The 27,854-nt window shown below is 39.2% G+C and overlaps 1 protein-coding gene, 1 long non-coding RNA gene and 1 other non-coding gene across 3 annotated transcripts; 2 read left to right on the top strand and 1 right to left on the bottom strand.

Moving 5' to 3' along the window:
- Nucleotides 1-11,199: 11,199 nt before the first annotated feature.
- LOC147277700 (small nucleolar RNA R71) lies at nt 11,200-11,305 on the bottom strand. The gene has a single exon (XR_015124127.1). It is a non-coding gene; the product is annotated as a small nucleolar RNA R71 (small nucleolar RNA).
- A 58-nt stretch (nt 11,306-11,363) lies between these two features.
- On the top strand, nt 11,364-12,875 carry LOC147277699 (uncharacterized). The gene has a single exon (XM_086255696.1). It carries the CDS (start codon nt 11,364-11,366, stop codon nt 12,873-12,875), a length of 1,512 nt encoding a protein of 503 aa, XP_086111822.1.
- A 10,236-nt stretch (nt 12,876-23,111) lies between these two features.
- On the top strand, nt 23,112-27,293 carry LOC147277698 (uncharacterized). Its single transcript, XR_015124051.1, has 4 exons — nt 23,112-23,384; nt 25,357-25,424; nt 25,972-26,055; nt 27,098-27,293. It is a non-coding gene; the product is annotated as an uncharacterized LOC147277698 (long non-coding RNA).
- The last annotated feature ends 561 nt before the right edge of the window (nt 27,294-27,854 follow it).

Genomic DNA, 27,854 nt, shown 5'->3' with positions numbered 1-27,854 from the left:
TTTTGAGTTATTGGTTTTCAAAACCACCCTTTGCAGTACCCTACAGGTTATCAGATTTAATAGGTCTTTGGGACCCATCACGATGCACATATAGGCTTTGGGCCGTGTGTCGGGATGCCTCGCCCTTTGGGGGCTGCTCTGCGTGCACGTATGACCAGGATTGCCTGCACGTGCTGATTTATTCACACGTGTGTATGGCCAGGATATTGCCTGCACGTGTTGGATTTACTCCACGCGTGTGTATGGCCAGGATATTGCCTGCACGTGTTGGATTTCACTCCACGCGTGTGTATGGCCAGGATATTGCCTGCCTGTGCGATGCAGGAATTCCGCACAGGTGTATGGCCAGGATTATTCAGGGTATATAGCATGGTGGAAAATGAATTTGGTTATTTTCAGAAATTATTAAATATGATTTTAAATGAGGGATTCTTTTGAATTTTATCAAGGTTGTTGTTACGATGTTTTTTTTAGTTTGTTTGTTTTAAGAAATATATATTGTTTTATGGGATTTCTTAAGTTTAAATAAACTTTATGATTTTAAAAATTTGGGGGATTTCAAAGGACATCGTAAGGTTTAAGCGTTAAATGTGGTTAAAAGGGTTTTTCTGAAAAAAGTATTCAAACTATGATTTTCATTTCCGTTTAACTGTCCACTCACTGAGCCTATCTCACAGTTTCTTTGTTTTGTCTTACATTGTTCCCCCCAGGTAGTAGCTTTGGTGGAGGTCGAGCCAATAACGTCGAGGCATTTGCGTCCATATCCTTACTCCAACCCTGTAGGCGTTATTCTAGCTTTGTAAAATGGTTTCTATTTTAAAATGTTGGGTCTGAGACCCTATTTGGTTGTGGTAGAGGTGGTTGATGATTAGAAGTGCTTTTCTACAGGTTTGAAATTTCTGGGTTAGTCCATTTTCAGGGGAGGTTCTGCCGAATTTTCGGTAGGATTTTCCTTGAATTTGGATTCCCGCAGGACCTCTCCGGGTTTCAGGTTGGAATCCGGGGGCGGTCCTGTCAACTTGGTATCAGAGCATTAGGTTTTAGATTCCTCAATTCTGCACTGAATGTGCATCCCCATTATTGATAAGAGTTTGATTTTCTTATAGGTATTATGCCTCCTCGACGACGTGGCCGACCACCGGGGACCCACCATAGGGTAACAGAAGGTGTCGATGAGACGACACAAGGTTTCGAGCAGTCTATTGATAGGTTAGCCGAGGCAGTGACTACTGCTGTTCGTACTAGGGCGTTTCCTGAGGGAGAGTACAGCATTGAGCATGCCCGTAAGCTCGGGGCCTCAAATTTTTCAGGTACTTCGGATCCCAGTGAGGCTAACGAGTGGATGATACAACTCGAGAGGATATTTGAGGTCATGGGATGCCCCGATGACCGGAAGTTAGTCTTGGCTACTTTCTTGCTAGTGGGTGACGCTTATCATTGGTGGGATTCCGAGCGTTTAGGACTCACCGCGGCGGAGATCACTTGGGACAGATTTAGAAGAGTCTGTTACGAGAAGTACTATTCGCGGGTTTATTGTGATGAGAAGAGAGCCGAATTCCTGAGGCTTAGACAGGGATCTATGTCAGTAGCGGAATATGAGAGAAAGTTTACTGAGCTTTCCAGGTTTTGCCCAGCACTTGTGGCAGACGAGGCGGATAGATGCTCGAGATTTGAGGAGGGTCTGAGAGACTCTATTCGCACGGTGGTTACCGCAGCTAACCACTCCACCTTTAGTTCTTTGAGAGATGCTGCTATGAGGGTCGAAAGGTCTTTATCTGATCGGAGTAAAGGCGAGGCGAGGCGTCGTCATTTTCAGAGTACCTCGATGGGTGGCCCTAGTCAGGGACCATCCAAGAGAGGCAGTTTCAGTTCAGGTTCTTCAGGTAGTGGTGGTTTCAGAGGAGCTAGACATGACTCAGGGGGTAGTCGAGGTTCTGGACACAGTCATAATTCCGGTTATTAGTCAGCGGGTAGCTCAGCTCGTAGCACAGCACGATTGAGTGGATCTCAGGGTAGTCGGATTCGTGGGACAGGTCGTCCTCTGTGTAGTTCTTATGGCAGATATCACGATGGGATGTGTCATATGGGCAGCCCTGGGTGTTATCATTGTGGACAGACGGGCCATTTTATGAGGGAGTGCTCGATGCTACAATCGGGTGATGGAGGATCTTCGGGATCGGCCCCCCATCAGGGACAGACTTTAAGGGCCCAAATTCAGGGACAGAGAGCAGTGGAGACTGCGGGTGCTACGTCTAGTAATGGTGCCCAGTCCAGCCATGGCAGTAGAGGTGGAGGACAACAGAGGGGTCAGCCAGGACGCCCCAGAGTCCAGGGCAGAGTCTTCACCGTGACGCAGCAGGACGCTTTGGCTTCACCGGATGTCATCATGGGTACGTTATCCATCTCTGGGCATAATACAATATTTTTATAGACTATGGGACACACACACACTTTGCGTATCACGTATTCTCGTTTTGATTGACGATAAAAGATGAACTTTCTCGATTCGTGAGTTAGAGTGGTTTTCAAATGATTTAAAGGTTTTAAATTAATTTACTTCGTAATGATTTTATTCTTGAAAACTTTATTTAGGGTTTGGCATTTCTATCACATTTTCAAGTTTTTATTTTGAGGCTTAAATTATTTAGGTTCGTTATGGAGCGATTTCCTGAGTTTAAATCTCCTTGGTTTTCTTGAAACGGAAGGAAATGCCAAAGTCACGCATATTTTTTTTACTTATGGTTGCTAAAAGGAGGTTTGATTTGATGGGTGATGAGAAGTTGCAACTACAATTCACTTAAATTTAAGTTTTCTACTAAATTTCGAGGACGAAATTTTTTTAAGGGGGGAAGGTTGTAACAACCCGACCCAAATTTTCACTAGAAATTTAAATTTTTATTTAAATATGTTTTAAGAGATTTTTTAAGGATGTGGAATTGAATTTTAAAGATTTTGATATTTATTTGGAAAATAAAAAGGGTTTTGATTTATTTATTTTTGTTTTAATTTAAGCTTGACCAAAAGTTGACTTTTAAAAAGAATGAGAATTCGATTTTGACTTCGGGTCCGTTAGATAGGTTTCGGACTCACGATTTCATAGACACGCGGCACGCGCCAATTCAAGTTACGGTCTGAAAGATACGGACATGTGAAGTGAGGGGCAATTTTGTAAATTTATAAAAGTGGGTTTTAAATACCCAAAAATCAGAAAATTTTTCTGATTTTTCTCTCACTCTCTAGAATCTTCTACAAACATCTCTCTCCCTTTATTTCTCTCTCTCTCCCCGGTACCCACTCTCCACCCCCTGCACCTTCCTCTGCGCCACGACCCCAGCCACCCCCACTCACCATCGGCGGCCACCCTGCCGGCCTCGACCTCCGGCGAGCACACCCCCAGGCGCCGACCACCCCATTCCAGCCTACTCTCTCTCTTCGTTCTCACTCTCCCCGTGTTCTCTCTCTACTCTCTCCCTCTGTGCGGAGCACCGGCCATCAACTCCGGCCTCCCCTCGCAGTCGCCAACCTCCGGCGAGCTTCCCCCGACGCCGACTAGCTCAGCCCGGCCTTCCTCCAGCCAACCCAGCCCCCCTGCACGCTGGTTCTGCTCAGAAAAGCCACACAGACCGCCGGCCTTCCTCTTCATTTTCAGTCAATTTTTCACCTCAAATCCTTGAGATTTTTGTGTGGGTTTAAGGGAAAAAGGGCATTTTAGGTTAAATTGGTTTTAGAGCCGCCGCTTTGGGCGGCACCCGTGGTGACCTCGACCCCTACAGTCACCTTTTGGATGTATGTTTATCTTAGAGCCTATTTTAGATTGGTTGTTGGACTTGGTTATGTTGGAAGTGATTGGAGAAACCGAAAGGTGTTTCGGACTGTAATTTGAGACTTCGCTGATACTGAAATCACTCTAGGACGATTTCCCTGATCGAGATAAGCCATACGCAGGTTCCTTTTTAAGTTTATGACTGGTTTTGGGAAGTGTGGGTGATGTTGAGTTGAGCCGGGAAGTTTTCAGGGAAATGAGAGGACGTTAATGGATTAAGAAGAGTAGTTATTAATTGTTGTTTAAGCGAGAGTCGGGTGGGACGCTTAGGTTTTATACACACTCTAAACGTATTGGAGTCGAGACTAATTTCATATTTTATCGTTGTGTTATAGGCGACACGACCGTGGTTCGTGACGATCCGGCGGAGGATCGAAGCTAGGGCTACCACTGTGAGTGGACTAACTTTTATTTTTGAAAATGTTTATGGAAGTTTATAATTTAATTTATACTTGATTTCTAATTATTGTTTGAGAAATAAAAATCTTTGAGTTGGTTGTTTAATCCTTAATAAGTAATGAAAATTGTATCATTTTAATTATTCCGTGATGTTGATTTTAATTTGGGATTTGATCAATGGTGATGGATTTCGAATTTCAACTGTGTTCATAAATAAGTTTTAAAACCATATATTTTCATACTAGTTTTAGCGAGTTGATGAGTTTGGTTTTGTTAAGAAGAGTTTTGGAAGAAAAATTAAAGGATTTGAGATTTGCATTATGTGTTTTTGAGTTATTGGTTTTCAAAACCACCCTTTGCAGTACCCTACAGGTTATCAGATTTAATAGGTCTTTGGGACCCATCACGATGCACATATAGGCTTTGGGCCGTGTGTCGGGATGCCTCGCCCTTTGGGGGCTGCTCTGCGTGCACGTATGACCAGGATTGCCTGCACGTGCTGATTTATTCACACGTGTGTATGGCCAGGATATTGCCTGCACGTGTTGGATTTACTGTAACACCCCGAACCTCGGGCCCATAAATGCACTGAAACCTTGACATTTAAACCTCTTTTCAAAGAATGAGCCATGCACTTAATATAATAAATAAATACGTTAATAAATCAGAGTGTGAGCCCAAAACATTTATGTAAAATTGACTGTATAAAATCAGTTAAATCAAAATTAAAATAAGTCCCACTGCCTCGTCTTCTCCTCACTGCCTCCTCAGCCTGCTTAACCTGCAAAACACCAATAACCACACTGCACCATATCCATGGTACACCGGGTCATTCGAACAAATAACCCGGTAAGCTCACTAGAGCTCGTATGAGTGAAATAACGAAATAATTAACCTTAATAATATCCTCAATTTCCATACTCAAAATAATCCACAAGAGTATCCATAATTACTCAATCACATCACAAATTCATCAACAAATATTCAAGCATCAAGATAAATATAGTTCCTCAAATTCACATCTTAAATCCCATCAATAAATAATAATCCTCATTCTGGCAAATCAATTGCCTAAACGTCAACTATTAACCTCAATCTCGAATCGTTCACATCCTAACTCATAACCTCAATGCATAAATCATTCATCAATTCCATCCTCAAGATTCAAGCCTAGACTTACCCAGTCCTAGTCAAATCAAATCCTAGCAAACAAATGCACACAAGCACACAAAGCAACGAAATAGACTATCTAATTTCACTCACAGTCTAACCACGCGAAAAGACCGAAACGCCCTTCTTGGCTCCTTTGCTCGGATCTCAAATCCGGCAACATAACGGCATCGGGAATGAGATTTCCCAAGCCCGTGTACCTGTTAAGACCAGGCAATCCATAAATACAATTCAGAAACACAATTGGGCCACTGAACGACCGAAACGGGCGGCCGCCACCACACACGGTGGCTGCCCCACCCCAAACAACACACAAATTCACACCAAAAACAACGACGAACCTTGAAAAGACTCCAGGAGTTTCCGAAGAGGCACAACGATCGAGAAAAACCACCAAAGTCGCCGCCACACAAGGCGGAGCTACAGTGGCCGCGGCTGCAAAATAGGGGCATCGAAATCGAATCACAAATGGGTCAAACTAAGTACTCAGACACGAAGGAGACGTCGAGAGGAGCCAAAACGATACCTGGGTCGACAGCCAATTCTCGCCGGAAATGGCCGAAACTGGCCGGAGAAGACGATCGGACAACCATCTTCGATCCACCGCCGTTTGAGGTCATCGGAGCATGGGGTAAACACTGGGAGACTCGCTGTGGCCTGGGAAAGAGAACCCAGGTGGTCCAGCGCCGCGATTTGGCCGGAAAATGCGAGATCGCCGACGAGAGGCTCGGCCCTGTTTTGCGTCGTTTCTCCGTCGTGGATGATCGGCCGGAAAAATGAAGGCCACTGGGAGAGAGAGAGGAGGGAGGCGAGCAGCATGGGCTAAACACCCAGCCCAACTGCCGCCGGACGCGCCGACACGCGCCGGTGGCAGGAACGGCGAGGGTGAGGGGCGAGAGAGAGGCAGACGCGCGGAGAGAGAGAGAGTGTTTGTTATAAAAATCTGAAATTTTGGGTTTTTAAACCACTTTCGTAAAAATTACAAATTTGCCCTTTACTTCAAAAGCTCGTAACTTTCAAACCATAACTCCAATCGATGCATGCCGCGTGTCTACGAACTCGTGGGATCGAAACCTTTCCAACGTGCCCAAAGTCCAAGGCAAAAGGCCACTAGTTTTAAAAGTCAACTTTTTGTCGCGCCCAATTTAACACAAAATTTTAAAAATTAATCCAAAACCTCTTTAAATTCTAAATAAACTCCCAAAATCCTTAAAATAAATTCTCAAAACATTTAAAATAAATCTTTGAAAAATACGGGGTCTTACATTTACTCCACGCGTGTGTATGGCCAGGATATTGCCTGCACGTGTTGGATTTCACTCCACGCGTGTGTATGGCCAGGATATTGCCTGCCTGTGCGATGCAGGAATTCCGCACAGGTGTATGGCCAGGATTATTCAGGGTATATAGCATGGTGGAAAATGAATTTGGTTATTTTCAGAAATTATTAAATATGATTTTAAATGAGGGATTCTTTTGAATTTTATCAAGGTTGTTGTTACGATGTTTTTTTTAGTTTGTTTGTTTTAAGAAATATATATTGTTTTATGGGATTTCTTAAGTTTAAATAAACTTTATGATTTTAAAAATTTGGGGGATTTCAAAGGACATCGTAAGGTTTAAGCGTTAAATGTGGTTAAAAGGGTTTTTCTGAAAAAAGTATTCAAACTATGATTTTCATTTCCGTTTAACTGTCCACTCACTGAGCCTATCTCACAGTTTCTTTGTTTTGTCTTACATTGTTCCCCCCAGGTAGTAGCTTTGGTGGAGGTCGAGCCAATAACGTCGAGGCATTTGCGTCCATATCCTTACTCCAACCCTGTAGGCGTTATTCTAGCTTTGTAAAATGGTTTCTATTTTAAAATGTTGGGTCTGAGACCCTATTTGGTTGTGGTAGAGGTGGTTGATGATTAGAAGTGCTTTTCTACAGGTTTGAAATTTCTGGGTTAGTCCATTTTCAGGGGAGGTTCTGCCGAATTTTCGGTAGGATTTTCCTTGAATTTGGATTCCCGCAGGACCTCTCCGGGTTTCAGGGTGGAATCCGGGGGCGGTCCTGTCACTTATCTTTGATAAATAGGTTTCATAGATGTCATCTAGATCGATAATCAAGATTCTATCATGCTCTATGTGTTTGCTGTTTTCGTAAGTCCTTAATGACTCTTACATGGTTAACAGTTTAGGTAGACGATAATCAAGCTTCCTAGGAACATGTGAGTTAACTAGGTTAAGTAGCGATAATCAAGCTGTTGATTTATGAATAAGGAAAACATAGTTAGAGAGTGTCCGATAATCAAGGCCTTTCGGCTAGAAAACTTAATTATGTGTGTTTACATTGAATAGCATGTCACCATAATAGTTGTTATCTTTTAATATGTGATGGATTCGGATATCTTAGCATTGCAAGACAATCGGGTGTGTGCGTGTGTTTGGTGGTGTGCGTGCGTTTCACAACTTACAACCCCCCATATCGTGTGTGTGTGTTAGTGGATAGATCAAATTGATTTGATGTGTATTTAACCATTCCTCGTGGGATCGACCTCGTATTTACATGCTTTGCTATTGATACGATTCGTGCACTTGCGAGTATACTTAGAATTGAGTTATTTAATTTGTTCTAAGAAAACAATCAACAAGTTTTTGGCGCCGTTGCCGGGGAATGGTGCTAAATATCATTGAATTAGTTTGATTTGTCATTGTAATTAAGTTAGAATAGGATTTTCTTTATGTTAGTTTTTTTTAGGATTTAATAAATGCCAATTTCTTCACAAGTGTTTTTCTTTATATACTAATTCGTGGCTGTCCTTGTGTAGGTACTTGTTTATGAGTTCTAACTTTGAAAGTAGATACGAAGAAGCCCTAGCACAAGCTCTCATAGCATCAAGAAAGCGTGTATGTAGCCCTAGTATTGTCAGTTCAGATTCGGAAGACATGGCTGATCACAATGAGGAGGAAGTCAACCCAAGCCGCCCTTTGAGTTACTTTTCATCACCATCTCTGCCCACGCAGCCGTCATGCATTAGCTATTGTTGAATGTTTTCTTAGAACAAAATAAACAATTATCTCATTCTAAGTTTACTCGCAAGTGCACGAATCGCATCAGTAGCAAAGCGTACAAGCACGAGGTCGATCCCACAGGGAATGGTTAATACACAACAAATCAATTCAATTAATCAATAGAATAACTAAATGGGGGGTTTTGGAAGATGGAAACACACGCACACATCACCACACGCACACACCCTTTATTCTATCTTGCAATGTTAAGTTTTCAGTTTCAAATCAGATACGCATGCAATAACCATCCAAGGCTAATGACAGTTAATTTGAACACAACATATTAAAGTTTGACTGCTAAAAAGGTTTGGCTAGTTACTTTCTCGCAATTGTTCTCTTAATGCATAAACTAAGAGCTTCTTGGGCCTTCCTTAGCCAGTTAACCTACATGTTCCCTAGTTCAAGCTAAGGCAGCTGTTACCCATGCAGGAGTCATTAAGTTTTATGAGAACGTCAAACATGCACAACATATAAGCTTTGACTATTTCCTTATAGAGGTCGCCCAACCCCACTACCAAGAATAATCCCTTATTCCCTTGTTACTTGTGGTTTAGTGTCTTTGACTATTTCACAGCTAAACCTAACAATTAAACTAGATGCAATTACCCTAAGGTGGCCAGTCAAAGGATGCAAACAACTAGTGACGGGTTCTAATAGATAGTGGAAATTTAATACGTGCAAACATCAAACTAACAGACCAAGAGACGGATAAACGATTTGTTAAAGCATGCAAATCCAATAATCAACCTACAACTAACATGCAAGATAGAATAAATAAACCTACATAATTAAAATAGAAAAGAAAATCATAATAATATAAATAAATTCCCAATCCATGTTGGAAAGCAAACTAATTAAACAAAACAATTAAAAACTAGAATCAAACAAAAGAAATAAGAATACCAAAACAAAAATAAAAGAACATCCCTAGAGAGTGGCAACAGCGGCGGCACAAGGTGGCAGCAGCGGCACAAGGTGGCAGCGGCACAAGGTGGCAGCGGCGGCACAAGGTGGCAGCAGCTCGACTTCTTCCTCCTCCTTCGGTTCAGCAGAAAAATAAAGAAAGAGAGATGATGGTGGCTGTGGCAAGGGAAGAGAAATAATGGGGGCTGCTAGGGTTCCTAGGGTGCGTGAGAAAAGAAAGAGAAAGAAAGGAGGCTAGGGTGTGCGGCAAGAAGAGAGAGAGACTAGGCTAGGGTTTCTGAAATTTCAGAGAGAGTTCCCTCTCCTTGAGTTATAAAGATGTATTTATATAGGAGAGTGGGGCTGAGATTTCTCTTTCTCTTCAATGTGGGATAAGTGCATTCTTTGCACACCAAGACTTATAATTTTCGGCCAAACATGGGCCTTGGGCTGATTTGGACTCTTTTTGGGCGTAACTCCGTTTTCAGCTCGCGGAACTGCTGCGCTACCTCCACTAAAACGACCATATCTTGAGCTAGAAAACTCAGAATGGAAATCCGTAAAATTCCCTGCGAAGCTAACATCCGTATATTTCCAACCATATATGGCATGCTACCTGATTCGTTCTGGAGAATTAAAGAATTGCTGTCGAAATTGGTGCTCTATTTTTCAGGGTTTTGACTTCTTTTTCAGCTAGGATTCCTTGGGCTTTCTCTTTGTAGGCGTGATGGGCTAGGGTTTCCTTTAAAAAAACATGGGCTGGCTGCAACAAGCAAGTGACGTGATGGGTTTTAGGAATGCATGGCTTGCGCATGGCTGTATGACTTGGGCTGAACGGGCTGCAAGCATGCAAATAATGTGTTGGGCTGCCACCTCACCATTCTTGTGGATTTCGACTTCACCTAGGCCCAAAGCCCAATTGACTTCATGACATGATATGGTTGACCCTTGACCATTGACTTTGACTTCCAATTTTACCCCTCTCTCCTTCTTGGATTCGAATTCATTTCTTCCCTCCATTTGATTACATGGATGTCCACCACCTTCTAGAAGCTTCTGGAACCTTGACTTGATTGAGTTGACTTTGACCAACATTTCCTAATCCAACTAGGATTTCTTGTAAATGAAAGATTCCTTATCCATTTTGACTTCTCGTAATGACCATATTGCCCCTGGAGTCTCCTAGTGTCATTAGGACTCTTTTCCCTAGTAGGGTTAGGTTTCCTAGTTCAACCAGGAATTCCTGTTCCAATCAAGATTTCTCATTTCTGGCTCGACAATGATGGTTCTGGACTTGATGTTTCCTAGTGTGACTAGGAATCCTCATTTGACTAGGATTTCAGCTCTTTTCCTGGTTTGACCAGGAATTGACCCATTTTCCTAGTTTGACCAGGAAATGTCCCAAAACGGCTTCATCTGCTCCTATTTCCTATTTATGCTTCATTCGACCTAAAAACATAAAAACAAGACAACAGACACAAAAAGATCGAGTTCTAACACTCTAGGTTAGGGAGTTAGTATCATAAAATAGCGTAAAATGAACACTCATCAGCTATGCTCCCGTGACCAATGATTTTGAGATCAAGAGTGGGACAATCCATCTCTTGCCGAGCTTTCATGGACTAGATGGGGAGGATCCAATCCACCACTTGAAGGAATTCCGAGGGGTGAGTGAGACTGCCAAGCATAGGGGGATTGATGAGAATCAGTATCGCCTTAGGTTGTTTCCGTTTTCGTTGAAGGACAAGGCCAAGAAGTGGTTATTTTCGCTTCCAAGTGCATCCATCTCGACATGGGATGACCTTTCTGACAAGTTCTTGAAGAAGTTCTTTCCCGCTGCCAAGACGAATGAGATTAGGAAAGAATTCTTGGGTTTGTACAAAGGGCTGATGAACCGTTTCATGAGACATGGGAGTGCTTCAATGAGTTTCTGAATATTTGTCCCCATCATAACTTTGAGCCATGGTACTTGATGAGTTGCTTTTATCAAGGATTGTTGGAGAGGGACCAATCAATGGTTGATGCCGCATGTGGAGGATCATTTATGGCCAAGACCAACGAGGAGGCTAAGGAATTATTTGAGTCATTGGCACTGAATTCGCAGCAATGGAACTTTAATCGCACTAGGGGAACGTCAAAAAGAGGAGTGTATGGGGTTGCAGCTGTACCAAATGCCATAGAAAAGGAGATTGCCGAAATCAAGACAATAGTTAAGCATTTGGCCCTTGCACAAGAGAAAGTAAGTGAGAATGATCAAGAGTGTAACATGGAGCAAGTGAATCAAGTTGGGAACTTCAAAAGGGAGCTGAACGATCCATATTCAAATTCTTACAATCCTGGATGGAGGAACCATCCCAATTTTAGGTGGAGCAATAATGGTCAACAAGCAAGTGGAAGCAATAGTGGGCAACAAGGGAATGGTAATCAGAGTTTTCGGCCCTATGTGCACCCTAATGCCGATAGGACTTCTTTGGAGGATAAAATTGCTCAAATTGCTCAAAGTACTACAGCCCTTGCTCAAAGCACTAGTACTTTTATGCAGAGGACTGAGCAACAACTTCAAGCCAACTCTAAGGTTATTGCGAGTTTGGAGGTGCAATTGGGACAGATTGCTAATGCTTTGGGGCAAAGAGAGCAAGGCAAGTTACCTAGCCAACCGGTAGTCAATCCTAAAGGAGCTGAGTATGTCAATGCAATAACTAGGACTACAAGGAAGGTCAAGAGGGGAAGGAGAATCCAAGTCATTGAAACTAGAGAAGTAATTGAGATTTCTGATGATGATGAGGAGGAGGACCCAAGCATGGTTGAGGAATACTCAAGTGAGTCCGAGCCACCCCCTATGCCAAAATATGTCAATAAGTTTCCATCAACCTTGCAAGAGCTGAAAATAATTGAGAAAGGAGTAAGAGATGAGGGAGTGCAAGTTTCAGATCAGATTAAGCATTATTTGTTCACTCACCTCCCAAGGAAGAAGAAGAATCCTGGGCCATTCATCATATCTTGCAATATAGGGAAGTTTGAGATCAAGAAGGCTTTGATGGATGATGGGTCTGCAATCAATATCATGCCCTTGAGTGTGTTCCGTGAGCTTGGATTTAGAGAGGCTGATTTGCAAGACTTTAACGCTGAAATTGGTTTTGGGAACTCAACTACTGCTATGCCCGTGGGTTTTCTTGTGGACGTGTTAGTCAAATGCAAAGGATTTCTTACTCCTACTGATTTTGTGGTGCTAGATGTGCCAAGGATCGCAAGCGACACTTCACTTATACTTGGAAGGCCGTTTCTATGCACTAATGGGATGGAGTTTAGGTCAAAGACTATGATGATGTGTTTTACTCACTTGGGTCGAGTTGAAGCGTTTCAAGTCACTGAAGATCTCCCACAAAATGCTGACCTTGTTGAGTATGATGAAGACAAAGAGGAGTTAATGAAAATTTTCAAGTATTTTGAGGTTGATAACACCAAGGGCCAATGGAGGAAAAAGGAAGAGAGGACGCGAGTAGTAGAATTGGCAACGTCTGGCTGAAGACGTAAAATCAAGCGCTGATTGGGAGGCAACCCAAGTTTTTGAAGAGAAGAGGAGAAGCCGAGTCTAGGAGATCGAGGAGACTTTGCAGCTAGAGGAAGGCCGATTGCTTGCTTATGCAAGTAACAAATTTCTATCTATCTTTGCTTTATGAGACAATTGCAATTTTAATTTCTTTTTGGTGTGTTTATGGATATTTTTTATTTCCTTCACTTAATTGAGCATGCATGGATGTTATTTCTTTCACATTGAGGGCAATGTGTCATTTAAGTTTGGGGGGAAAGGCAAGTTCTTTCATTTTTGTTCTTAGATTTCTAGGGTTTTAGAAAAAAATTTCAAAATTTTGGCCCAGAGGTTCGGTCCTCTCCTTGGAGGTCCGGTCCTCTGCACTGCTGGAAGAAGATGACCTCTCTGGAGGTCCGGTCCTCAAAGGTGAGGACCGGTCCTCTCTGTAGCTGGAATGGAGCTTCGCTTCTAGAGGTCCGGTCCTTTCTCATTGGGGACCGGTCCTTCTGTGCACTTCCTAGAGCCATGCTCTCTGGAGGTCCGGTCCTCTCCTTTAAGGACCGGTCCTCTAGAGCAATTTAAAAAATATATATTTTTTTTTTGTTTTCAATTAGGGTGGCAAACCCATATCAAAATGCAATCATCTAAGTGTCATTACATCTTTATGAGGTAATTGATCCTTAGAATTTTATTGCAACATTGTTTTTAAAATAAAGTTTTTTTGAGTCTTTCAGTTTTAGAGTCCCCAACAAGTTGATGAATTGTTTATAGCCATTGAAAAGCATGTTTAGCATTCATTATATAGGTTATGTGTTCTTGTTTTTCTAATGTTGATTCATAACCTATTTCATGATTCTTTGTAATTAAGCCTTGTTTTCATAAGCTTAAGTTGTGATTTGCATGACTAGAGATACATATGCATGATAGAGGAGACTTATATGACCTAAGTGAGCTATTGAGCCCTGTACTTCAATTCTTGAGTGTGTTTATACATACTCTAATCCTTTCTTGTCATTTAAGTCGTTGTTTGATCTCATTGTTCATTCGTTTGTTCAAATGCTTGAAATACACATGATTTGAATCATTGAACTAGAACTTCTCTCTTATTTTATGCAAAACATGTCTATAACTACATAGATCTTAGGAGATGATTTTAGGCCTTGTTTGTGTTACCTAGAGCCAAAAGTCAACCTTTTGTGTTTTATCCCTAGTTACCCCTTTTGAGCCTTATAGCATTTTTCTTTGTTATCCACATTATATACCTAACCCTAAGTTTGGGGGAGTTACACCCCTACCCTGTTTACCTTTTATCTATGGTTTTGCATTGATTTTATGGCTTTGAGGTTGAAAATAAATGTTGAAGTATAGCTTGAAAGCAAAAAGAAAGAGAAATGTGCTGAAAAGAATGTATGCCGTACCCAAGAAAAACTAAAAAAGAAGAGTTTCGAAAAAAAAAAGAAAAAAAAGAAAAAGAAAGAAGGGACGGTTTCAAAAGAAAAGAAAAATGATGATGAAAGGTGCTCAAATGTTTAAAGCTCAAGCTATGAAGTGCAAATATGCAAGGTATGCCTCGAAAGTGTTATTTTGTGTTGCAAAACCATAGTTTGTAGCCTTTGTATTATCCTTTCATTTCAATATCATATCCCTACCATAAGCCTACGTTACAACCTTTAGTAAAGCCCTATCTGATTTTAAGGGAAATGTAGTATAAAATGTGGAGTCTAGATGAAAGAGAAGCCTATAGTGATTGATTCTATTTCAAGTTTTTGATATTCCTTTCATGAGATCATTGCTTCCTTTCAAATGTGCCTTTATTTAATGCCAATATGTGAGCTATTTGTTTTTGTTTACATAAATTCTCTCACATATAATTTTGAGTGCACAATTCAACCCAATTTCTGAGTGCTTTATTGTTGAGAGTATGCCTTAGTGAGGATTGGAGTGCAATCTATGTTGTTTATGTTCATTTAGTCTTGTTTATCTAACACTTGGGTTTATGTTAAGGATAGTCTATATGTACAATAGAGGAGTGAGGTATGTTGTTGAAGCAGTATTAGAATTAGAAGATTACATAACCTATATGCCTTGCTTTGCTATGATTATTGGTGGCTAAACTCATGAAATCATTTGTTGGGAAAGTTTGTTGGGTCAGTTTTTAGTCTTTTCTTTATTTTGCTTGCTCGAGGTCTAGCAAAGTCTAAGTTTGGGGGTGTGTTGAGTGTCCAATTTGCATCATTTTGTGATATTAATTCCCTAACCTAGAGTGCAAGAACTCGATATTTTAGGTCTTGTTAGTTTGTTTTAGTGTTTTGTAGGTTAAATGAAGCAATGATGGAGAAAGAAGCTAAATGAGGCTATTTTGAGCTAAAAATGGAAAAAATGAGAAAAAGAATCTTGAGGGAATCTTCTAGAAGGATCTGGAATCTGGAAGGAATCTTTGAAGAATCTTAGACAAAATCTTTTGGAGAATCTTTTTGGTCAAGGTTGACTTTTGGTCAAAGTCAAAGGTCAAAGGTCAAAGTCAATGGTCAACCGTGCCACATCATCACATGACATGGACCACACATGCAGCCCATGCACTAAGGGCCATGCGCATAACCCTAGCCCAAAGGACCAAGGCCATGCGCCTATTGCTAGCCCAAATGGAGGAAGCCGAAGTGGTGCCATTCAAAGGTCCAAGAGCCCAAGCCTATGCCGCACCCACTCAGCTAATCCAAGGCCCAACGAATGAATCCTTCATGCTCAAGGAAAATCTCACAAGATTCAGTCAAAGATCACAAGGAATCCTAGTTGAAGAAGAAGTCAAAACCCTAGGAAATTGAACTTGAATTTCGACAGTGATTCTGTACCTCTACAGATCGAATCAGGTGCCATGCCATATATGGTTGGAAAGCTACGGATGTTACCTTCGCAGGGAATTTTACGGATTTCGATTCCGAGTTGCATAACTCAAGATATAGCCGTTTTAGTGAAGGTAGCGCAGCAGTTCCGCGAGCTGAAAAGGGAGTTACGCCCAAAAAGAGCCCAAATAAGCCCAAGGCCCACTTTTGGCCGAAAATTAGAAAACCCTAGCCTTTTGGGAAAAGGAAAGCTTCACCTCCTCACTCCTATATAAGGACCCCATTCTCCCATAATTCGAAAACACAATTTAATTTTAGTTTTGCAATACTTTTCAGATTTCTAGAGAGAGAGTAGTCGACATTAAGAGAGAGAAGAAGAGAGCCACTTTGCCGCAAGCCATAGCTAACCCTAGCCGTGAGGAATAGCTTGTGTGGTCTCTCTCTTTCTCCTTCTTGTGCCGCAGCCCTCTCTATGCTTTTTCTTAATTTTCTGTTATTTCAATTGTTTAATTAGTTTTGTTATTTGTTCAACAATGGATTGAGAATTTATATATGTTATGTTTATTTTGTTTCTCAACTTATTTATCAGTTAGTTTGATTGTTCTTGCATGTTAAGATTATGATGATATCCATATTATTTGATTCAATGTTGATTTATGGTTAATGAAATAAAGCCATGTGATTTTATGTGAAGTTTGCATGTGATTAATTCCTATTGTCTTGTTAAATTGATTCTAGTTGTTTTCATTCTTTGGCTGGCCACCTTAGGTATGTTTGCATCTAGTAATTGTTATGAAATTGAAAGGTGATAATCAAGCTAATCAATTCAGTAGGTAACAAGAAGATAACCTAAGAACTTATCTTTGATAAATAGGTTTCATAGATGTCATCTAGATCGATAATCAAGATTCTATCATGCTCTATGTGTTTGCTGTTTTCGTAAGTTCTTAATGACTCTTACATGGTTAACAGTTTAGGTAGACGATAATCAAGCTTCCTAGGAACATGTGAGTTAACTAGGTTAAGTAGCGATAATCAAGCTCTTGATTTATGAATAAGGAAAACATAGTTAGAGAGTGTCCGATAATCAAGGCCTTTCGGCTAGCAAACTTAATTATGTGTGTTTACATTGAATTGCATGTCACCATAATAGTTGTTATCTTTTAATATGTGATGGATTCGGATATCTTAGCATTGCAAGACAATCGGGTGTGTGCAAGTGTTTGGTGGTGTGCGTGCGTTTCACAACTTACAACCTCCCATATCGTGTGTGTGTTAGTGGATAGATCAAATTGATTTGATGTGTATTTAACCATTCCTCGTGGGATCGACCTCGTATTTACATGCTTTTCTATTGATGCGATTCGTGCACTTGCGAGTATACTTAGAATTGAGTTATTTAATTTGTTCTAAGAAAACAATCAACACTAGCCGAAAGGCCTTGATTATCGGACACTCTCTAACTATGTTTTCCTTATTCATAAATTAAGAGCTTGATTATCGCTACTTAACCTAGTTAACTCACATGTTCCTAGGAAGCTTGATTATCGTCTACCTAAGCTGTTAACCATGCAAGAGTCATTAAGAACTTATGAAACAGCAAACACATAGAGCATGATAGAATCTTGATTATCGATCTAGGTGACATCTATGAAACCTATTTATCAAAGATAAGTTCTTGGGTTATCTTCTTGTTACCTACTGAATTGATTAGCTTGATTATCATCTTTCAATTTCATAACATTTACTAGATGCAAACATACCTAAGGTGGCCAGCCAAAGAATGAAAACAACTAGAATCAATTTAACAAGACAATAGGAATTAATCACATGCAAACTTCACATAAAATCACATGGCTTTATTTCATTAACCATAAATCAACATTGAATCAAATAATATGGATATCATCATAATCTTAACATGCAAGAACAATCAAACTAACTCATAAATAAATTGAGAAACAAAAGAAACATAACATATATAAATTCTCAATCCATTGTCGAACAAATAACTAAACTAATTAAACAACTGAAATAATAGAAAATTAAGAAAAAACATAGAGAGGGCTGCGGCACAAGAAGGAGAAAGAGAGAGACGGCTAGGGTTAGCTAGGGCTTGCGGCAAAGTGGCTCTCTTCTTCTCTCTCTTAATGTCGACTACTCTCTCTCTAGAAATCTGAAAAGTATTGCAAAGCTAAAATTAAATTGAGTTCTGAATTATGAGAGAATGGGGCCCTTATATAGGAGTGAGGAGGTGAAGCTTTCCTTGTCCTACAAGGCTAGGGTTTTCAGCAAAGAGTTGGGCTTTGGGCTGATTTGGGCTCTTTTTGGGCGTAACTCCCTTTTCAGCTCGCGGAACTTCTGCGCTACCTCCACTAAAATAGCTATATCTTGAGCTACACAACTTGGAATCGAAATCCGTAAAATTCCCTGCGAAGCTAACATCCGTAGCTTTCCAACCATATATGGCATGATACCTGATTCGATCTGTAGAGATACAGAATCACTGTCGAAATTTAGTGTCCAGTTTCCAGGGTTTTGACTTCTTCTTCAACTAGGATTCCTTGTGATCATTGACTGAATCTTGTGAGATTTTCCTTAAGCATGAAGGATTCATTCCTTGGGCCTTGGATCAGCTGAGTGGGTGCGGCATACACTTGGGCTCTTGGACCTTGGATAACCCAACTTGGGCTTCCTCCATTTGGGCCAGCAATAGGCGCATGGCCTTGGTCCTTTGGGCTAGGGTTATGCGCATGGCCCATAGTGCATGGGCTGCATGTGTGGTCCATGTCATGTGATGATGTGGCATAGTTGACCATTGACCTTTAACTTTGACCAAAAGTCAACCTTGACCAAAAAGATTCCCCAAAAGATTTTGTCTAAGATTCTTCAAAGATTCCTTCTAGATTCTAGATCCTTCTAGAAGATTTCCTCAAGATTCTTTTTCTCATTTTTTCCATTTTTAGCTCAAAATAGCCTCATTTAGCTTCTTTCTCCATCATTGCTTCATTTGACCTACAAAACACTAAAACAAACTAACAAGACCTAAAATATCGAGTTCTTGCACCCTAGGTTAGGGAATTAGTATCATAAAATGATGCAAATTGGACACTCAACAACTCGCAAGTGAACGAATCGCAACAGTAGCAAAGCATACAAGCACGAGGTCGATCCCACATAGAATGGTTAATAAACAACAAATCAATTTAATTCATCAATTAGAATAACTAAACAGGGGGTTTGGGAGTTGGAAACACACGCATGCACACACTACTCTATCTTGAAATGTTAAGCATTCAGCCATCAATTCAAATAAGCATACTCTAATCATCCAAGGCTAATAATAAATCAATTTAAACACAACATATTAAAGTTTGACTCCTAAAAAGGTTTGGCTAGTTACTTTCTCGCAATTGTTCCCCTAAGACATAATTAAGAGCTTCTTAGGCCTCCCTTACTCAGTTAACTTACATGTTCCCTAGTAATAAACTAAGGCAGCTGTTACCCATGCAAGAGTCATTAAGAATTATGAGAACGTCAAACATGCACAACATACAAGCTTTGATTATTTCCTTGTAGAGGTCCTACAAAACCATTACCAAGAATAATTTTTTATTCCCTTGTTACTTATGATTTAGTGTCTTTGACTATTTCACATCTAAAGCTAACAAATAAATTAGATACAATTACCCTAAGGTGATCAGTCAAAGAGTGCATACCGCTAGCAAGCGGGTTCTAATAAATAAATAGAATTTGATAAGTGCAAACATTAAATCAAATCATCAAGAGACGGATAAACGATTTCTTAGAGCATGGCATATTTGAAAATCAACCTATGGCTAAACATGCAAGATAGCATAAACTACTACATAATTTAAATGGAGAAACAAAACTGAAATATATAAATAAAATCTCAATCCATAATGAAAATCAAATTAACTAAACTAATTAACTAGAATCAAACAAAAGAAACAAGAATTCCAAAAAAAAAAAATCAACATCACAAAGGGAGGGGGCTGTGGCAAGGAAGAGGAGAAGAGAGAGACCTACACAAGCAAAAGAGACTCACGGCAAGGTGAGCTAGGGCTTGCGGCACAGGGGTCTCTCTTTCTCTCTCTTGTCATGCCACCCTCTCCCTCTCTCTCTCTCTCTCTCTCTCTCTCTCTTTCGGCTGCTCTCTTTCTTTCTAAATTTTGTGAACTAATGGATCCCTGAATTATGAGAGAATGAGATGTACTTAAGTGACATGCACATGCACATGGCCCTTTAGGGTTTCACTTAAACATGCGCATGGGCTACCACTGTAGACTTGGCGTGATGGGCTTTAAGGCTGCATGGCTTGTGCATGGGCTGCTAGGGTTGGCGCATGGCTGCATGCATGTGTGCATGGGCTGCCACCTCACCATCTTGTCCCTTTGACTTCTCCTAGGCCATCGCCTATTTGACTTCATGACATGGCATAGTTGACCCTTGATCATTGACTTTGACTTCCAATTTCGCCCCTCTCTCCCTCTTGGATTCAAATTCATTTCTTCACCCCACTTGATTCCATGGATGTCCAATACTTTTTAGAAGCTTATGGAACCTTGACTTGATTCAGTTGACTTTCACCAACATTTTCTAGTCCCACTAAGATTCCTCGTAGATGTAGGATTCCTTGTCCATTTCAACTTCTCATAATGACCATATTGCCCTAGTGATTCCTAGCATAATTAGGACTCATTTCCCTGGTATTTCCTAATTCAACTAGGAATTCTTGTTCCAATTAGGATTTCTCATTTCTGGCTTGACAATGATGGTTCTAGGCTTCATGTTTCCTCTTGACTAGGATTTCTGCTCTTTTCCTAGTCTGACCAGGAAATGTCCCAAAATGGCTCCATTTGCTCCTTTTTCCTATTTATGCTTCATTTGACCTAAAAACACAAAAACATGACAACATACACAAAAGTCTTGAGTTCTAGAGGTTAGAGAATTAGCATCATCAAATGATGCAAAATGCACACTCATCAGTAGGTCTACAACGCGAATCCTAAATTTAGAAAGTAATTTTCCATGTGTTTCTTGCCAATCAAGAATGTTTTGGTGTAATTTGGAAGAAATTGGACCAACTATGACAAAAAATTTAGTTCAATAGTTCAAGAACGTTAGTCCTAACATGAGAAAGTGCTTCTCCATGCCTTTCTAGCCAACCGGGAACATTTTGGTGCAATTAAGACGAAATTGGACCAAGTCTGCACCGAAATGACGTTTTTGTGCGTTCTTAACAACAAATGTGGTTCAATCGATTAAGAACACTAATCCTAACATAAGAAAGTGCTTCCCCATGTCTTTCTTGCGAACCAGGAACGTTTTGGAGCAACTTGGAAGAAATTGGACCAAGTATGCACCAAAATGACGTTTTCGTGCTCTCTCAACACCAAATATGGTTCAATAAGTCAAGAACGCTAATCCTAACGTGAGAAATTGCTTACCCATGCTATTTCCAACCGGGAACATTTTGGTGCAATTAGCATGAAATTTGATCAAGTATGCACTGAAATGATCGTTTCGTGCTTTTTTTTTGCACCAAATGTGGTTTAATAGGTCCTGAACGCTAATCCTAACATGAGAAATTGCTTCCCCATGTCTTTCTTGCCAACCGGGAACGTTTTGGTACACTTAGGATGAAATTGGACCCAGTATGCATCGAAATGGCCTTTTCGTGCATTCCCAACACCAAATGTGGTTCATTAGATCAAGAACGCAAATCCTAACATGAGAAAGTGCTTCTCCATGTCGTTCTTGCCAAATGGGCACGTTTTAGAGCAATTAGCACGAAATTGGACCAAGTTTGCACCAAAATGACCTTTTCGTGCCTTGTTAACACCAAATGTGATTCAATACTTTTAGAATGCTAATCCTAACATAAGAAAGTGCTTCCCCATGTCTTTCTTGTCAACCGGGAACGTTTTGATGTAATTTGGAAGAAATTGGACCAACTATGCATTGAAATGACCATTTCGTGCATTCTCAACACCAAATAAGGTTCAATAGGTCAAGAACACTAACACTAACTTGAGAAAGTGATTCCTCATGTCTTTCTTACCAACCATGAACGTTTTTGTGCAATTAGGATGAAATTGGACCAAGTATGCACCGAAATGACCTTTTCGTGCGTTTTCAACACAAAATATGGTCCAATAGGTCTAAAACGCTAATCCTAATATGAGAAAGTGTTTCCCCATGTCTTTCTTGCCAAATGGGCACGTTTTAGAGCAATTAGGACGAAAGCTGACCAAGTATGCACCGAAATGACCTTTTCGTGCGTTGTTAACACCAAATGTGGTTCAATATGTCTATACCACTAATCCTCACTTGAGAAAGTGCTTCCCCATGTCTTTCTTTCCAACCGAGAACGTTTTGGTGCAATTTGAAAGAAATTGGACCAAGTATGCATCAAAATGACCTTTTCATGCGTTTTGAACACCAAATGTGGTTCAATATCTTCAAGAATGCTATTACTAACATGAGAAATTGCTTCCTCATGTCTTTTTTTCCAACCGGGAATGTTTTGGTGCAATTTGGACGAAATTGGACCAAGTATGCATCTAAATGGCCATTTCGTGCATTCTCAACACCAAATGTGGTTTAATAGGTCAAGAACGCAAATCCTAACTTGAGAAAGTGATTCCCCATGTCTTTCTTACCAACCGTGAACGGTTTGGTGCAATTAGGACAAAATTGGACCAAGTATGCACCGAAATGATCCTTTCGTGCGTTCTCAACACCAAATGTGGTTCAATAGGTCTAAAACGCAAATTCTAACATGAGAAAGTGATTTACCATGTCTTTCTTGCCAAATGGGCACGTTTTAAGTGATTTACCATGTCTTTCTTACCATGACCTACGAAACCACACTTGGTTTTGTACATCACTGTATTCTTTCTTTGTCATTTAAGTTGTTGTGTGATCTCATTATTCATTCTTTTGATCAAATGCTTGAAATTTACAACTTTATGAATCGACAAGCTAGAACTTCTTGTTTATTCTATGCAAAGCATTTTTACAACACATGAATCTTAAGAGATGATTTTAGGCCATGTTTGTTTTACCTATAGGTAAAAAGCCAACTTTTGTGTTTTATCCCTAGTTACCCCTTTTGAGCCTTATAGTTTTTCTTTGTTTACCCATACTATATACCTAAACCCTAAGTTTGGAGGAGTTACATCCCTTCACCAGTTTACCCTTATTTATGGTTTTGCATTCACTACAACAAAATGTATATATTATAGCATATTACTATAGCATTTTTTTCAAACTGTTATCAAAAGTAACATAATTACTGCATATTGATTTAAAAACGCTGTAAGAAGTTTTAGGCTAAAATAAATTCACGCAGGTTCTTCTTCCAAGACAGAACGTTCCTTCTCCTTCTTTCTCTCTGTCTCTCTCTCGCTCTCTTTCTCTCTCTCCGGCTGCGTTTGTACGCGATCTCTCTCTCTCTCTCTCTCTCTCTCTCTCTCTCTCTCTCTCTCTCTCTCCCCCTCCGAGCCTTTTCGCTCTCAAATCAATCGGTTTGGAGACGAAGAGGAAGAGAAAAAGCTTCGACTGATGTCGTATTCCTCCAATCTGCCGCCAACCACCACCGATCGAGCATCTTTCTCTAATCTGCTCGTTTCCATGGGTAAGTCTATTATCAATCTTCCTCTAATATCTCTCTCTCTCTCTCTCTCTTACTACCACGTCCATGGGTAAGCCCATTCTTTGATTTTAGGGTTAGTGGGTTTTGGGGAAAATCGTGTGCTGTAGAGTCAATTTTGCTTTAGAGAGGCTTAACTCTGCTACATTGTTTGGGGTTTGAGGTAACTAGTTTAACTCTTTGATTGGAGAAATGGGTATCTGGAATTTTAATGGGTGGATGATTCATCTTAATTTCTGAATACATAAATTTCAGTTTTGTGTTTTTGCAATCTATGGTTGTTGTGGGACTGATGGATTATTATATTTTATGCTTGTTTGAGGTTTTTACGTTTTGTGTGGCTGATGAAAAATTAGTGTAAAGTAGAAACTAATTGGCTGCTGTAAAATTAATGCAAAGCAAAAAGTAATTCATTTATGAAAAATTAATATAAAGTAGAAATTTTGTGGGAGCTGAATGTTGTTATGACAAGTTTTGGATATGAGATAGGAGGTACTCTTTTAGGATCAAGTCTGGAAATTAACTTGTTTAATGAGGGAGGGTTGAGGGGATTTATTAGTCTAATGGGGTTTGGGTCTATGACATTCATTCCTTGTGACTTGTAGGATTTATCACTATGGAGTATTTCTTGGATTAGATTCGAAAAGGGTTCCTAATAGGGCTGTAGGCAGTCAGTTTGCATTTGCAGAGGCTTTGGCTAAAGCTTGAACTGAATACAATAATCCCAGGTCCTAATTCAAACGATGGTTCTTTTGTTTCCTTCTGCTGTTACATGTGCTTATAAATTTAATGTGTTTAAATTTGATTGAAATTTGTGAACAATACTTTTTGTCACTATCACCAATTCATTTGTTGAGATTGAGGATTGAGATTACCATTGAGTTGGAAGAAACGGCTGCCACAATTTACTTGAATTGATTTTATTCTTGATTAGCTGTAATTGATTTTTTTCTTTTAGATATCAATCCTCATTGTCATAAGATATGCCTACTCTGTCAATAATCCAAAGACTATTAGGGTGTGGAAAGCTCCTGTATAGATTAAACAACAACTTTAATCTGATTGTAACTATTTTTAATTTTTTTTTTTCAATAAAAATATCCTTCAATTTAAAAATAAAACCAAGCTTGGAACCTGCCGTATAATCCACATTTCGAGGGACAAATAAACAAAGATGCCTTATTTAGAATACATCAAAGAGAAATCTTTTTTCCTTTCTCATCAACATTGTTCTCATTTTAGTTATGCAATGAATCATTATAATTAAAGATGACCATTAATATAACTGTACCTGCATTGCATGTAAGGGCCTAGAGACATTTTGTGTAAGATGAAATCCAAGAGGTTAATTTACAAAATGTACAAAGACTAATCATTATGATTTGGTAATATATATTGTATAATTTTTTATTTTTTGCTAAGAATAGTGTATAGATTAAGAGTCCCCCATTTTTTATAATTGTCAATGTTGATAGTCTATTATTTGGGTTTTAGTCTTTAATTATTTCAAAATCTTATTTTGTGAGTAATTAACATAATTTTTCCTTTTTAACTAGAAAAACATGTTAAGTTGCAATTTAGTGAGGCACCAAACACTATGTATTGCTGTGATGGAGTTTCTTTTTGGAGAAATAATTGTTAATAAATCTTTTTGTGCAGCAGAAGGCATCAATTCTCTTAACTTTTTTTTTCTTTAGTCACTCATTTTGCAATCATTATTTGGAGATCTTAAATTTGAGAATTCACAACCTCATGCTTATATGTATGGAGACAATTCTTTAGCCAAGGTTTTGCTTATATGTATTGGTAGTTTATTTTGAGTTGGAGCTTAGAATCCATAAAAATTTTTCTTCTATCTAACTACGTACTAAATCAAATTCTTTGTTCTATTAATTGATCTGAGTGTCTCATTCTTATGTAAACTTCTCTTTTTGTGGCCATCCACCCTCAAAAGCAGACCTTGAAGCTCTCAAGAGGCAATGTGGGAGCATTCCTTTGAAGTTCTGTAATGTGGAGCAGGGGTGGGTGAGTTTCTTTTCCTTTGACAAGGTGGAACTTCCTGTCCTACCTTGACATCCGGATTTTATGTTGTACTTGTACTATAGGATTAATTGCTAACAGAAACAAGTTCTGTATTGTAATTGTCTTTAATTTTCATTGGACTTGTTTCAAATGCACAACTCTCTGAAAAATGGGTGACATCGCTTCATGCCATGCTCTTAATTTTATCTAATATCAGTGTCTTAAATTTGAAAACCCAAGTAGGGGAGTCAATCCACCAAATTAATGATTCCCTGAATAAGACCAATTAATATTTCTTGCATGGTAATAAATTCCATTATCTGTTATGCTAAGCATGTCTGTTGTGTTTGGTTGTGTATTAATTGAGTAGAAACTATATATGTGCTCTCTCTCTCTCTCTCTCTCTCTCTCTGAAACTATGCCAAGCTGTAAAATAATGAAGAGGAGAGATTAATAACTTGAGTCATGCTATGCCTATTAAATATGTATTATTATAATATGTTTGCTGGATGTGTAAAGGGAGAGATTTCATCATTTGTGTTGCCTGCAGGCAATGACAGATCCTGCAAGCCCTTAATGTATTTTAAAGACAAGAAAAACTGCCTCAGGTTTATGTTTGGTGGATAAGTGGGCGGTATATATCTTTTCCTTGCTTCTACTACACACCAACACACATACATGTTCTTTCCTGTTGTATATTAATTTTGCAACCTTTAAGATTTGTATCAATACACTATAAATCCTGTCAAATGGATCTATTTGCGGAGGTGGAAATGTTTTGCAATTCATCATATGGTTCACTATCATGCTTATATCTTGATTAAAACATCCCTAATTACTGCTAAGTTTTTACAAACATTCTTTGAGTTGATTTGTCCTGCATTTATGTTGCAATCTATTAAAGAATGCTTAGCTCTTTCTGTCTCTGATTGTCCTGCATCATATGCCCTACCAAATACAGTGACATATGATTATTAAGTAAAAAATACATGTACTCTAAAACTTATTTTATTACTTAACAGATTATGACAATTGGATGGATTAATGAAAAACAAGGAGTAACTGTTTTTCTCTTTACTGTATTTTTCTCTAGCTTTACTCTAATAATATGTCCTATAATGTCTTGGGGTGAATATGGAGGTGCATCCTGGGGTGTGACCTATGTATTGTCCCTTGTTTGGATGCTGCCTTGTCGAATCTGACTTTTCAATGCAGTTTTTTTGTGGGGAAAAAATAATGGGTTGTTTTATCTACCTTGGAAAGTACATTAGTCATTTGAATGTCTTCCAAATATGTTATATATATATATATTTATCATTTAGTGAACCTTGTGTATGAAATTGAAGCTTGGCCAAATTGGAAAATATTCTACTAGTTAATTAAATATATATGAAGTAGATATGGACCAACACAGTTCGTTTGTTTGGTTTTGATTTCTTACACAATATCTAGATATGCTAATATGGAGGGATCTAGATATGCTAATACGGAGGGATAATGTGAATTGATATAACATGTGTTGATTTAGCTAGCTCAAGCACTTGTTTTGATTTAGCTAACTCAAGTACTTGACTTTTGGTGTTCTTCTTGTATGCTAGCTCAATTACCCATTATGATTTTTTATTAGTGTAATTTTGTTTTATTAGTTTCTTATAATTGGTCTTTTCTTTTGGCAGCTTAGGGACACTCAGCTATTGGAATTGGATGCTTGCTTATGAGAAGTATCAAATTGATTTAGTTGTGTTTGTTACTGTAGGGGCCTAATATATGCATTACTATTATATAGGGAAAAAATAAGACATTATTGTACTTATGGAGCCTTGTGTAATATATTTAATTGATTCTTTTGAGGATCATTTAATGAGATGTGTCTTACCATTTACTATTGACAGCATTATATAATTTACTCTTAAAAGCAAACAAAAAAATGACATTGAAAAAATGCTACCTAAAAGCTATGAAAAGAACTATAATAGTATTCTAAACACTAACAGCACATATGATAGCATTTTTGGATAGTTATATAATCATTTAATTATAGCATTTTAGAAATGCTATGAAAAAGTAGTATGATAGCATTTATAATGAAAGAGCAGTATGATAGCGTTTCTAAAACGCTATAGAATAGTCCTTTTTGATAGCATTCCAAAAATGCTATAATAGGCCTTTGATCTATTATTGCGTCGGCTGTCATAGCGTTTTGGAAAACGTTATAAAAGGGCTTTTATAGCGTTTTTTGAGTGCTATAAAAGCCCTTTTGTGTTGTGTTTGTGGGAAAAATCCACATCGATCCGAACAGCCAATCACAGCTCGACACGTGGCTGGTCAACATCCACCTCGGAGTTGACTCTCAGTGGTCAAACTTTGACCTCCACGTCACCATCACTCAGCATCGCCTCTGCCAGCTCGGACCGGATCTCCACACCGGGCCCT

This window comes from Dryas octopetala, chromosome 8 (assembly GCF_963921425.1).
Source record: "Dryas octopetala chromosome 8, drDryOcto1.1, whole genome shotgun sequence".
Classification (NCBI taxonomy): domain Eukaryota; kingdom Viridiplantae; phylum Streptophyta; class Magnoliopsida; order Rosales; family Rosaceae; genus Dryas; species Dryas octopetala.
The sequence above is the reverse complement of the archived record's forward strand: the minus strand, read 5'-3'. Positions and strand labels throughout refer to the sequence as shown.